Raw genomic sequence first — 14,389 nt, forward strand, 5'->3', positions numbered from 1 at the left:
TCCATAACACTCCAAACCGCCCAGTCCCCTTCCATAACACTCCAAACCGCCCAGTCCCCTTCCATAACACTCCAAACCGCCCAGTCCCCTTCCATAACACTCCAAACCGCCCAGTCCCCTTCCATAACACTCCAAACCGCCCAGTCCCCTTCCATAACACTCCAAACCGCCCAGTCCCCTTCCATAACACTCCAAACCGCCCAGTCCCCTTCCATAACACTCCAAACCGCCCAGCCCCCTTCCATAACACTCCAAACCGCCCAGCCCCCTTCCATAACACTCCAAACCGCCCAGTCCCCTTCCATAACACTCCAAACCGCCCAGTCCCCTTCCATAACATCCAAACCGCCCAGTCCCCTTCCATAACACTCCAAACCGCCCAGTCCCCTTCCATAACACTCCAAACCGCCCAGTCCCCTTCCATAACACTCCAAACCGCCCAGTCCCCTTCCATAACACTCCAAACCGCCCAGTCCCCTTCCATAACACTCCAAACCGCCCAGTCCCCTTCCATAACACTCCAAACCGCCCAGTCCCCTTCCATAACACTCCAAACCGCCCAGTCCCCTTCCATAACACTCCAAACCGCCCAGTCCCCTTCCATAACACTCCAAACCGCCCAGTCCCCTTCCATAACACTCCAAACCGCCCAGTCCCCTTCCATAACACTCCAAACCGCCCAGTCCCCTTCCATAACACTCCAAACCGCCCAGTCCCCTTCCATAACACTCCAAACCGCCCAGTCCCCTTCCATAACACTCCAAACTGCCAAAGGCGGATGGTCATATGTCCAAGTCCTCATTTTAACTTCACTTATATTAGCTTAGCATGCCTTTCATCATCTGTAAGTGGAGAGCATATTTTCCCTTTGGCTTGTTGAGGCACGTAATCGTCTGTCTTGGCACTGTTGTTTTTATGGATAGCTGAAGTATCCAAAAAGTGATTTGTCTGTCTGGAGACACTTAAAGCTTTGGCTCTGAATCGCAAAACACCTAAAGCTGTAGTGTTGTAGCACAGCAGGGCTTGGGGCGTCATAGAAAAACCAGAGGGCCTTGTTGGCTGTTAGCTGGCATGCTAACAGACGTTACACTACTGTTGGCTAGCTAACATTGTTAGCATTAGAGGAACTTAGCTGGCATGCTAACATGTTACTCTGATGCTGGCTAACATTGTTCTCCACTAGTTTAGCGCCTGTGGGCTTGATAGGCTGTGGGCTAACAGCTAACACCAATGGTGTTAATTAATGCAGCGACGTAGCAGATGTGAGACTTCCTGTGATGCGTAGTCTCCATTTAGTGCTTTGGTCAGAAACTTCCACCTATCTAACAGCATTGTCATTAGACCTACTGTGTGAAGAGGTTATGGAAGGTCAAGAGGGTAGTTTAGTTTTTAATCTTCTAGTTCAACACCTTTACAGGTTCAGAGGGAAAAAGATGAACCACATAAATAAACTTGACAGAAAACGCCTCACATTCCCCAATGTCTCAGCACCACATATTGTGTCCTTGAAGAACAGATCAGGTCAGAATGCTGATGATAGAACAGATCAGGTCAGAATGCTGATGATAGAACAGAACAGATCAGGTCAGAATGCTGATGCTAGATAGAACAGATCAGGTCAGAATGCTGATGATAGAACAGATCAGGTCAGAATGCTGATGATAGAACAGAACAGGTCAGAATTCAGATGATAGAACAGATCCGATGATAATGCTGATGATAGAACAGAACAGATCATAATGTGGATGATAGAACAGATCAGGTCAGAATGCTGATGATAGAACAGAACAGGTCAGAATGCTGATGATAGAACAGATCAGGTCAGAATGCTGATGATAGAACAGATCAGGTCAGAATGCTGATGATGGAACAGATCAGGTCAGAATGCTGATGATAGAACAGATCAGGTCAAAATGCTGATGATAGAACAGAACAGGTCAGAATGCTGATGATAGAACAGATCAGGTCAGAATGCTGATGATAGAACAGATCAGGTCAGAATGCTGATGATAGAACAGATCAGGTCAGAATGCTGATGATAGAACAGAACAGGTCAGAATGCTGATGATAGAACAGAACAGGTCAGAATGCTGATGATAGAACAGAACAGGTCAGAATGCTGATGATAGAACAGAACAGGTCAGAATGCTGATGATAGAACAGATCAGGTCAGAATGCTGATGATAGAACAGAACAGGTCAGAATGCTGATGATAGAACAGAACAGGTCAGAATGCTGATGATTGAACAGATCAGGTCAGAATGCTGATGATAGAACAGATCAGGTCAGAATGCTGATGATAGAACAGATCAGGTCAGAATGCTGATGATAGAACAGATCAGGTCAGAATGCTGATGATAGAACAGATCAGGTCAGAATGCTGATGATAGAACAGATCAGGTCAGAATGCTGATGATAGAACAGAACAGAACAGGTCAGAATGCTGATGATAGAACAGAACAGATCAGAATGCAGATGATAGAACAGGTCAGAATGCTGATGATCGAACAGAACAGGTCAGAATTCTGATGATAGTCCATATGTTCATTAGCCTCTCTAAATTACACACGTCAAAGCTTGTTAAGGTTACATTGACATTGATCAGCTAAAGGTAGAGAGAAACACAACCTGTGCGCCTTGGTTTTGCTAAGCTGGTGCATTGCAGTACTGTACAGAGAGTCAATGATACTGCAGATGGACAAACAGACATATATATCTGTATTGAGAGACGAGTAAACAGACAGTCAGACAGGTAAATGTCTAGATAGATACATTTATAAAGAGATGGAGATATACTTATACAGATGGGTAGATATATGGTATAGGAAATACAGTAGCCAGACAGACAGAGACAGACAGAGACAGACAGAGACAGACCGACAGACAGACCGACCGACAGACCGACAGACCGACAGACCGACAGACAGACAGACAGACAGACAGACAGACAGACAGAAACAGAGAGAAACAGACAGATAGACAGAAACAGACAGACACAGAGAGAAACAGACAGATAGACAGAAACAGACAGACACAGAGAGAAACAGACAGACCGACACAGAGAGAAACCAACACATACAGACCGACACATACAGACCGACACATACAGACAGACACAAACAGACACAGAAACAGACACAGACAGATAGACAGAAACAGACAGACAGACATAAACAGACAGACAGACACAGACAGACAGACACAAACAGACGCAGAGACAGACAGACACATACAGACAGACAGACAGACGCAGAGAGAAACAGACAGACGCAGAGAGAAACAGACAGAGACAGACAGACAGACAGACAGACAGACAGACAGACAGACAGACAGACAGACAGACAGACAGACAGACAGACAGACGCAGAGACAGAAACAGACAGACGCAGAGACAGACAGAAACAGACAGACGCAGAGAGAAACAGAAACAGACAGACGCAGAGAGAAACAGACAGACATAGAGAGAAACAGACAGACACAGAGAGAGACAGACAGACAGACAGACACAGAGAGAGACAGACAGACAGACAGACGCAGAGACAGACAGACAGACAGACAGACGCAGAGACAGACAGACAGACAGACGCAGAGACAGACAGACAGACAGACAGACAGACAGACAGACAGACGCAGAGACAGACAGACAGACGCAGAGACAGACAGAAACAGACAGACGCAGAGAGAAACAGAAACAGACAGACGCAGAGAGAAACAGACAGACGCAGAGAGAAACAGACAGACATAGAGAGAAACAGACAGACACAGAGAGAGACAGACAGACAGACAGACACAGAGAGAGACAGACAGACAGACAGACGCAGAGACAGACAGACAAACAGACGCAGAGACAGACAGACAGACAGACGCAGAGACAGACAGACAGACAGACAGACAGACAGACAGACACAGAGAGAAACAGAGAGAAACAGACAGACACAGAGAGAAACAGACAGACAGACACAGAGAGAAACAGACAGACAGACACAGAGAGAAACAGACAGACAGACACAGAGAGAAACAGACAGACAGACACAGAGAGAAACAGACAGACAGACACAGAGAGAAACAGACAGACAGACACAGAGAGAAACAGACGACACAGACAGACAGACACAGACGACACAGACAGACAGACACAGACAGACAGACACAGACAGACACAGACAGACACAGACAGACACAGACACAGACAGACAGACACAGACAGACAGACACAGACAGACAGACACAGACATAAACAGACACAGACAGATAGACATAAACAGACACAGACAGATAGACAGAAACAGACACAGACAGATAGACAGAAACAGACACAGACAGATAGACAGAAACAGACAGACGCAGAGACAGACAGACAGACGCAGAGACAGACAGACAGACGCAGAGAGAAACAGACAGACGCAGAGAGAAACAGACAGACACAGAGAGAAACAGACAGACAGACAGACAGACAGACAGACAGACACAGAGAGAAACAGACAGATAGACGCAGAGACAGACAGACAGACAGACAGACAGACAGACAGACAGACAGACAGACAGACAGACAGACAGACAGACAGACAGACAGACACAGAGAGAAACAGACAGATAGACGCAGAGACAGACAGACAGAGAGAGACAGACAGACAGACAGACAGACAGACACAGAGAGAAACAGACAGACAGACACAGAGAGAAACAGATAGACAGACACAGACAGAAACAGACAGACACATACAGACAGACACAGAAACAGACAGACAGAGAGACCTGTACATTGATGGAAAGCGCGCGCACACACACACCCTCACACTTTTCTCTATTTGTTGTGTACGGTGCAGCAGATAATTTTATAAATGTTTGCCATTGTTGCTTTATACCTAATCTACATTATGTAAGGCTTTCAACAACTGTACGTGTACGTGTGTATCTGTCTGTGTGTATCTGTGTGTGTGAAGGGGGGGGGTTACAGAAGGATCAGCCCACGGTCCAGATTAGATGAATGTACAGTGTGTGTATAGCGCTGTGATTGGAGCAGATGGTAAAATGTGTCCATGTCTCATGATTGTCTCTGTGTATGTAGGCTGGTACCGTGCGGGACTCCATGGCCAAATCCCTGTACAGCGCCCTGTTTGACTGGATCGTGTTCAGGACCAACCATGCTCTGCTCAACAACAAGGACCTGGAGCACAGTGCCAAGGTAGGATTTGGACACACACACACACAGCACATATACACTCACACAACACACACACACACACATAATTCATGCAAACTCTGTCACACAGCAGCATACCACCCTGCATCCCTCTGCTGGCTTGCCTCTGAAGCTAAGCAGCTTTGGTCCTGGTCGGTCCCTGGATGGGAGACCAGATGCTGCTGGAAGTGGTGTTGGAGGGCAAGTAAGAGGCACTCTTTCCTCTGGTCCCCAGAAAATATCCCAATGCCCCATTGCAGTAATTGGGGTCATTGCCCTGTGTAAGGTGCTGTCTTTCAGATGGGATGTTAAACGGGTGTCCTGACACTCTGTGGTCACTAAAGATCCCATGGCACTTATCGTATCCCCGGCATACTGGCTAAATTCCCAATCTGGCCCTCATACCATCATGGCCACCTAATCATCACCAGCTTCCAATTGGCTCATTCATCCCCCCTCATCTCCTCTGCTCTGTTTCTATACTGAACAACAATATAAACACAACATGTAAAGTGTTGGTCCCATGTTTCATGAGCTGAAATAAAAGATCCCAGAAATTTTCCATATGCACAAAAAGCTTATTTCTCAAAAATGTTATGCGCAAATTTGTTTACATCCCTGTTAGTTAACATTTCTCCTTTGCCAAGATAATCCATCCACCTGACAGGTGTGGCACATTAAGAAGCTGATTAAACAGCATGATCATTACACAGACGCATCTTGTGCTAGGGATAATAAAAGGCCACTCTAGAATGTGCAGTTTTGTTACACAACACAATGCCACGGATGTCTCAAGTTTTGAGGGAGCGTGCAATTGATATGCTGACTGCAGGAATGTCCACCAGAGCAGTTGCCAGAGAATTGAATGTTAATTTCTCTACCATAAGCTGACTCTAACGTCGTTTTAGAGAATTTGGTAGTACGTCCAACCGACCTCACAACCGCAGACCATGTGTAACCACGCCAGCCCAGGACCTCCACATCCGGCTTCTTCACCTGTGGGATCATCTGAGACCAGCCACCCCAGTGGGTGGGCCTGGCTCCCAAGTAGGTGGGCCTATGCCCTCCCAGGCCCACCCATAGCTGCACCCCTGCCCTGTCATGTGAAATCCATAGATTAGGGCCTAATGATTTAAATTGACTGATTTCCTTATACAGTATGAACTGTAACTCAGTAAAATCGTTGAAATTGTTACATGTTGGGTTTATATTGTTGTTCAGTATATTCCCCAGGTCATTGCTGTAAATGAGAATGTGTTCAGTCAACTTACCTGGTAAAATAAAAACACACATTACATACTTGCTTGCTTGCATGCACACACACACATTACACATGCAAGCACTGACGCACCCAAATACACTCTCGCTCTATGTCCCTCTCTCACTCGCACACACATAATTTCATCAAAGGTCAGTTGAGTGTATCATGTTTTTACACTGTGGTTAAGAAAGCATAGGCTGTTTGTTCCTGTGCCTGAGTTGTCAGAGTGGAGAGTGATGTGATCTACAGTGTGTGTAACGAAGAGATGGCGCCGGAGAAGATGGCTGCCGTTTTACAGCCCTCTAACCAATTGTACTATTATGTGTGTTTTTTCGCGTTATTTGTAATTTATTATGTACATAATGTTTCTCCCATCGTCTCTTATAACCAAAAATAGCTTCTGGATATCAGGACAGCGATTACTCACCTCGTATTGGACGAAGATTTTTTCTTCAACGAGTCGGACGCGAAGGATATCCTACAGACACCCGACAAGGCCCAAATCCCCGTCATTCGCAGGAGAAAGAGAAGGAGATATCGTGGACGTAGGTCGGGGTGCCTTGTAAGGATCCGATGGCGAGCGAGTAAACTGCCTCTTCCATCAATCCTATTAGCCAATGTTCAATCATTTGAAAATAAATTGGATGACCTACGATTACGGTTGTCCTACCAACGGGACATTAAAAACTGTAATATCTTATGTTTCACCGGGTCGTGGCTGAACGACGACATGGACAACATACAGCTAGCGGGCTATACACTACATCGGCAGGATAGAACGGCTGACTCCGGTAAGACAAGGGGTGGCGGTCTGTGTATATTTGTAAACAACAGCTGGTGCACAAAATCAAATACTAAGGAAGTCTCGAGGTTTTGCTCGTCTGAGGTAGAGTATCTTATGATAAGCTGTAGACCACACACTATTTACCAAGAGAGTGTTAATAATATAATAATAATATGCCATTTAGCAGACGCTTTTATCCAAAGCGACTTACAGTCATGCGTGCATACATTTTTGTGTATGGGTGGTCCCGGGGATCGAACCCACTACCTTGGCGTTACAAGCGCCGTGCTCTACCAGCTGAGCTACAGAGGACCACGTGTTCATCTATATTTTTCATAGCTGTCTATTTACTGCCACAAACCAATGCTGGCATTAAGATTGCACTCAATGAGCTGTATAAGGCCATAAGTAAACAGGAAAACGCTCATCCAGAGGCAGCGCTCCTAGTGGCCGGGGACTTTAATGCAGGGAAACTTAAATCTGTTCTACCTAATTTCTACCAGCATGTTAAATGTGCAACCAGAGGAAAAAAAACTCTAGACCACCTTTACTCCACACACAGAGACGCATACAAAGCTCTCCCTCGCCCTCCATTTGGCAAATCTGACCATAACTCTATCCTCCTGATTCCTGCTTATAAGCAAAAACTAAAGCAGGGAGCACCAGTGACTCGGTTAATAAAAAAGTGGTCAGATGACGCAGATGCTAAGCTACAGGACTGTTTTCCTAGCACAGACTGGAACATGTTCCGGGATTCTTCAGAAAGCATTGAGGAGTACACCACATCAGTCACTGGCTTCATCAATAAGTGCATCAATGACGTCGTCCCCACAGTGACCGTACGTACATACCCCAACCAGAAGCCATGGATTACAGGCAACATCCGCACTGAGCTAAAGGGTAGAACTTCCGCTTTCAAGGAGCGGGACTCTAACCCGGACGCTTATAAGAAATCCCGCTATACCCTCCGACGAACTATCAAACAGGCAAAGAGTCAATACAGGACTAAGATTGAATCGTACTACACCAGCTCTGACGCTCGTCGGATGAGGCAGGGCTTGAAAACTATTACACACTACAAAGGGAAGCACAGCCGCGAGCTGCCCAGTGATACAAGCCTAGCAGACGAGCTAAACCACTTCTATGCTTGCTTCGAGGCAAGCAACACTGAAGCATGCATGAGAGCACCAGCTGTTCCGGATGACTGTGATCACGCTCTCCATAGCCGATGTGAGTTAGACTTTTAAGCAGGTCAACATTAACAAGGCCGCAGGGCCAGACGGATTACCAGGACGTGTACTCCGAGCATGTGCTGACCAACTGGCAAGTGTCTTCACTGACATTTTCAACATGTCCCTGACTGAGTCTGTAATACCAACATGTTTCAAGCAGACCACCATAGTCCCCGTGCCCAAGGACACTAAGATAACCTGCCTAAATGACTACCGACCCGTAGCACTGACGCCTGTAGCCATGAAGTGCTTTGAAAGGCTGTCATGGCTCACATCAACACCATTATCCCAGAAACCCTAGACTCACTCCAGTTTGCATATTGCCCCAACAGATCCACAGATGATGCAATCTCTATTGCACTCCACACTGCCCTTTCCCACCTGGACAAGAGGAACACCTACGTGAGAATGCTATTCATTGACTACAGCTCAGCGTTCAACACCATAGTGCCTTCAAAGCTCATCACTAAGCTATGGATCCTGGGACTAAACACCTCCCTCTGCAACTGGATCCTGGACTTCCTGACGGGACGCCCCCAGGTGGTAAGGGTAGGTAACAACACATCTGCCACGCTGATCCTCAACACGGGGGCCCCTCGGGTGCGTGCTCAGTCCCCTCCTGTACTCCCTGTTCACCCATGACTGCATGGCCAGGCACGACTCCAACACCATCATTAAGTTTGCCGACGACACAACAGTGGTAGGCCTGATCACCGACAACGATGAGACAGCCTATAGGGAGGAGGTCAGAGACCTAGCCATGTGGTGCCAGGATAACAACCGCTCCCTCAACGTGACCAAGACAAAGAAGATGATTGTGGACTACAGGAAAAAAGAGGACTGAGCACGCCCCCATTCTCATCGACGGGGCTGTAGTGGAACAGGTCGAGATCTTCAAGTTCCTTGGTGTCCACATCACCAACGAACTATCATGGTCCAAACACACCAAGACAATCGTGAAGAGGGCACGACAAAGCCTATTCCCCCTCAGGAGACTGAAAATATTTGGTATGGGTCCTCAGATCCTCAAAAAGTTATACAGCTGCACCATCGAGAGCATCCTGACTGGTTGCATCACCGCCTGGTATGGCAACTGCTCGGCCTCCGACCGCAAGGCACTACAGAGGGTAGTGCGTACGGCCCAGTATATCACTGGGGCCAAGCTTCCTGCCATCCAGGACGTCTATACCAGGCGGTGTCAGAGGAAGGCCCTCAAAATGTCATACTCCAGCCACCCTAGTCATAGACTGTTCTCTCTGCTACCGCATGGCAAGCGGTACCGGAGCGCCAAGTCTAGGTCCAAAAGGCTTCTCAACAGCTTCTACCCCCAAGCCATAAGACTCCTGAACAGCTAATCATGGCTACCCAGACTATTTGCACTGCCCCCCCACCCCATCTTTTTACGCTGCTGCTACTCTGTTAATTATTTATGCATAGTCACTTTAACTCTACCCACGTACATATTACCTCAACTACCTCAACTAGCCGGTGCCCCCGCACATTGACTCTGCACCGGTGCCCCCCTTTATATAGCCTCCCTACTGTTAATTTATTTTACTTCTGCTCTTTTCTTCTCAACACTTTTTTGTTGTTGTTTTATTTTACTTTTTTATTTAAAATAAATGCATTGTTGGTTATGGGCTGTAAGTAAGCATTTCACGGTAATGTCTACACCTGTTGTATTCGGCGCATGTGGCAAATACAATTAGATTTGTTGTTGTAATGTTTTAATGTGATGTGATCTACAGTGTGTTGTAATGTTCTAATGTGATGTGATCTACAGTGTGTCGTTGTAATGTTTTAATGTGATGTGATCTACAGTGTGTTGTAATGTTCTAATGTGATGTGATCTACAGTGTGTCGTTGTAATGTTTTAATGTGATGTGATCTACAGTGTGTTGTTGTAATGTTCTAATGTGATGTGATCTACAGTGTGTCGTTGTGATGTGATCTACAGTGTGTCGTTGTAATGTTGTGATGTGATCTACAGTGTGTCCTTGTAATGTTGTGATGTGATCTACAGGGTGTTGTTCTATCTCTCTCGCTCGCTCTCTTTCGTTCTCTTTCTCGCTCTCTCTCTCTGTGTTGTCTTGCTCTCTCTCTCTCCATCTCCCCTTTCTCTCTCTCTCCATTTCCCCTGTCTATCTCCCTTCTCTCACTCGCTCGCTCTCTGTCTGTGTCTGTGTCTGTGTCTGTGTCTGTCTGTGTGTGTGTGTGTGGGAACCGTGTGGCAGCTGGCTGGCTTTGCCCAGCGGGCATCCAAATGATTAGATCACAGATCATATTTGCTTCTCTCCTCCCAAATCTGTGTGTGTGTGCCTAGAACATTGTTGCAAATGGCATGATGGCCTCTTCTGCTTGTTTTAGTGGTGCTCAACAGACGTGTGTGGTGCGTGTGTGCACAAGAGTGTGCATGCCTGTGTGAGAGAGAGCAGATGAGGTCAGATTTACACTGCTTTGGGGTCATGTGAGAGGCTCTGTTGTGTCCCTCAGTCCTCCTCTATCCCACAGTGCTCTCTGTCCCTCAGTCATCCTCTATCCCATGGTGCTCTCTGTGTCTCTCAGTCCTCCTCTATCCCACAGTGCTCTCTGTTGTCTCTGTCCTCCTCTATCTTTCTATTGTGTCTCTCAGTCCTCCTATCTCTCTCTGTTGTGTCCCTCAGTCCTCCTCTATCCATCTGTTGTGCCCCTCAGTCCTCCTCTATCCCACAGTGCTCTCTGTGTCCCTCAGTCCTCCTCTATCCCACAGTGCTCTCTGTTGTGTCTCTCAGTCCTCCTCTATCTTTCTATTGTGTCTCTCAGTCATCCTCTATCTTTCTATTGTGTACCTCAGTCCTCCTCTATCTTTCTGGTGTCTCTCAGTCCTCCTCTATCTTTCTGGTGTCTCTCAGTCCTCCTCTATCTTTCTATTGTGTCCCTCAGTCCTCCTCTATCTTTCTGGTGTCTCTCAGTCCTTCTCTATCTTTCAATTGTGTCTCTCAGTCCTCTATCTTTCTATTGTGTCCCTCAGTCCTCCTATATCTCTCTGTTGTGTGTCCCTCAGTCCTCTATTTTTCTATTGTGTCCCTCAGTCCTCCTATATCTCTCTGTTGTGTGTCCCTCAGTCCTCTATTTTTCTATTGTGTCCCTCAGTCCTCCTATATCTCTCTGTTGTGTGTCCCTCAGTCCTCCTCTATCTTTCTATTGTGTCCCTCAGTCCTCCTATATCTCTCTGTTGTGTGTCCCTCAGTCCTCCTCTATCTTTCTATTGTGTCCCTCAGTCCTCCTATATCTCTCTGTTGTGTGTCCCTCAGTCCTCTATCTTTCTATTGTGTCCCTCAGTCCTCCGATATCTCTGTGTTGTGTCCCTCAGTCCTCCTCTATCCATCTGTTGTGTCCCTCAGTCTTCCTCTATCCCACAGTGCTCTCTGGTGTGCTCAGCCAGACCGATAGACTCTTGAGACATAAGAGCAGAGCTTAACATCCGTCACTCACAATCAGTCAGACCCTCTGTTATTTGGGTCTTCACTAAAGCTGTATACGAACCTCTTCTCATAATATGATAGAGCTATCATAATGATGATATGAACATTCATAGCGCCTATTGACAGTGACACGGTGGTTTGGTATTCTATGATGCCAGGGTTAAGTAGGGCTCTTTTGATGGAAGGTTCATCAAGAGTATATTGTCTTTGTTTCTAAATTGAGTTATGTATGCAAAAATAAAACGCATCTAACTAAACTCTCTCTTTCACTTCAGATTCTTTCAATTGGAGTGCTGGACATCTTTGGCTTTGAAGACTACGAGAACAACAGCTTTGAGCAGTTCTGCATCAACTTGGCCAACGAGAGGCTCCATCATTACTTCAACCAGCACCTCTTCAAGCTAGAACAGGTAAGGTCTCTTTCTGTGTGTGTGTCCACAGGAGGTTGTTGGCACCTTAATTGGGGAGGACGGGCTCATGGCAATAGCTGGAGTAGAATCAGTGGAATTGATATCAAATACATGAAACACATCAAACACGTGTTTGATGCCGTTCCATTCTCGCCGTTCCAGCCATTATTATGAACCGTCCTCCCCTCAGCAGCCTCCACTGTCTGTGTCTGTGTGTCCTGGAGTGCAATGTGTGTCTCTGTGAGTCAGTACGTATGGACCACACTTCAGGTCAACAACAGAATAAGGCGTGTTTACAGTCACTCCCGACTGGCATACCATTTTTTACTGTTTGAATTACAGAATTGTGTGGACAGTAAAGTTTCCTATTCAATCCAATGCTCCATGATGTAACCATAGAAACAGAATGGCATGGGTTCAAGTATAATATGTCTGTGGGTTCCACCCATCACGGAATGTTGACTTGAATGGGAATGTCCGTTCTATGGTTGTGACCATTCTATCTCTATGGTTGTGACGTCTGGCTCTTTAGCGGTGACGTCTGGCTCTTTAGTGGTGATGTCAGAGCACGTAACCTGAGAGCAGTGACTGGTCTGCCTGTTAACTAGTTCCACAGTAACTATTGTGAGGTGTGTTGTCATCTCTCTCCATAGGACCCTCACCCTGGGCTTACTCTCTGGGCACACACTAGCCTTGATGTGTGTTAGCGTCATACTGTGTGGGAGAGAGTGTCACGGTGTGTGTGTGTCCCAGTGGGTGTGTGTGAACGTCACTACATTGTCAATAGAGTGGATAGTGTTGTGAAAAAGGGCTATTTCCTCATGGTCAGAAGGAATGCATGGTTTACCAGGTCAGAAATTTACGTGCGCAGAGGCATCCAGGCGTAGTATTTTGATATGGTTTTGATGAGGGTGTTTTGGCCCTCTTGGCACCCGACTCGAGTAAATCCGTCTGTCTCCCCTCTGTCTTTGTTTACGAATCATAATGGCCTGGGCTGCGTCAGAAATGGCACCCTATTCCCTATATAGTGCACTACTTTTGACCCAGCCCTGTGGGCTATGGGAATAGGGTGCCATTTTAGACGCAGCCCTGGAGATGGACTCATCGTACTCTTGTTATGTCTGCGTGGTGTTTATTGTTTTGTCTCATTTAGCCCAGTTAGCCTAGCGCCCTAGTGCTTTTGGCATACTAGGAGAACTTTGGATTGTGGTACGTTTCTTATGCAAACTAGTGATTGTGGTAAGTTTCCTATGCAGACTAGTGATTGTGGTAAGTTTCCTATGCAGACTAGTGATTGTGGTAAGTTTCCTATGCAGACTAGTGATTGTGGTAAGTTTCCTATGCAGACTAGTGATTGTGGTAAGTTTCCTATGCAGACTAGTGAATGTGGTAAGTTTCCTATGCAGACTAGTGATTGTGGTAAGTTTCCTATGCAGACTAGTGATTGTGGTAAGTTTCTTAAGTTACTCTTATCACCAGGGTTGTCTCACCTCTCCAACCAATCAGTTACTCTTATCAGCAGGGCTCTCTCACCTCTCCAACCAATCAGTTACTCTTATCACCAGGGCTGTCTCACCTCTCCAACCAATCAGTTACTCTTCTCACCAGGGCTGTCTCACCTCTCCAACCATTCAGTTACTCTTATCACCAGGGTTGTCTCACCTCTCCAACCAATCAGTTACTCTTATCACCAGGGTTGTCTCACCTCTCCAATCAATCAGTTACTCTTATCACCAGGGTTGTCTCACCTCTCCAACCAATCAGTTACTCTTATCAGCAGAGCTCTCTCACCTCTCCAACCAATCAGTTACTCTTATCAAAAGCAAGTGTTTACGTTTGAACAGTGGTCAAAGCAAAGAAGACCGTACCAAATACTATTCCCAACGGGGGCCCAGCTCCAATGTTTACACCACCATGCCAAGTGCTCCTTCATTTTTGCTCCATCTCTATTAAAATGATTTATGGATGTATCGGAGCTCAAAAACCCATGGCCACATGTGCAAACAGTGTATCACATTTACGCATCCTCCTGAGATGTGTAGACTTCTCACCAACT

At 46.4% G+C, this 14,389-nt stretch overlaps 1 protein-coding gene across 1 annotated transcript in view; it reads left to right on the forward strand.

Annotated features, from left to right (window-relative positions):
• Nucleotides 1–14,389, forward strand: part of LOC311148729 (unconventional myosin-IXAa-like) — a 206,571-nt gene that overhangs the window by 143,367 nt on the left and 48,815 nt on the right. Inside the window, exons 10-11 of the mRNA XM_084185703.1 lie at nucleotides 5,069–5,185; nucleotides 12,199–12,333. Of these exons, the coding sequence (XP_084041829.1) occupies nucleotides 5,069–5,185; nucleotides 12,199–12,333 (252 nt within the window). The remainder of the gene's footprint in view (nucleotides 1–5,068; nucleotides 5,186–12,198; nucleotides 12,334–14,389) is intronic.

Source organism: Coregonus lavaretus (assembly GCF_964263955.1).
Source record: "Coregonus lavaretus genome assembly, chromosome: 21".
Lineage (NCBI taxonomy): Eukaryota > Metazoa > Chordata > Actinopteri > Salmoniformes > Salmonidae > Coregonus > Coregonus lavaretus.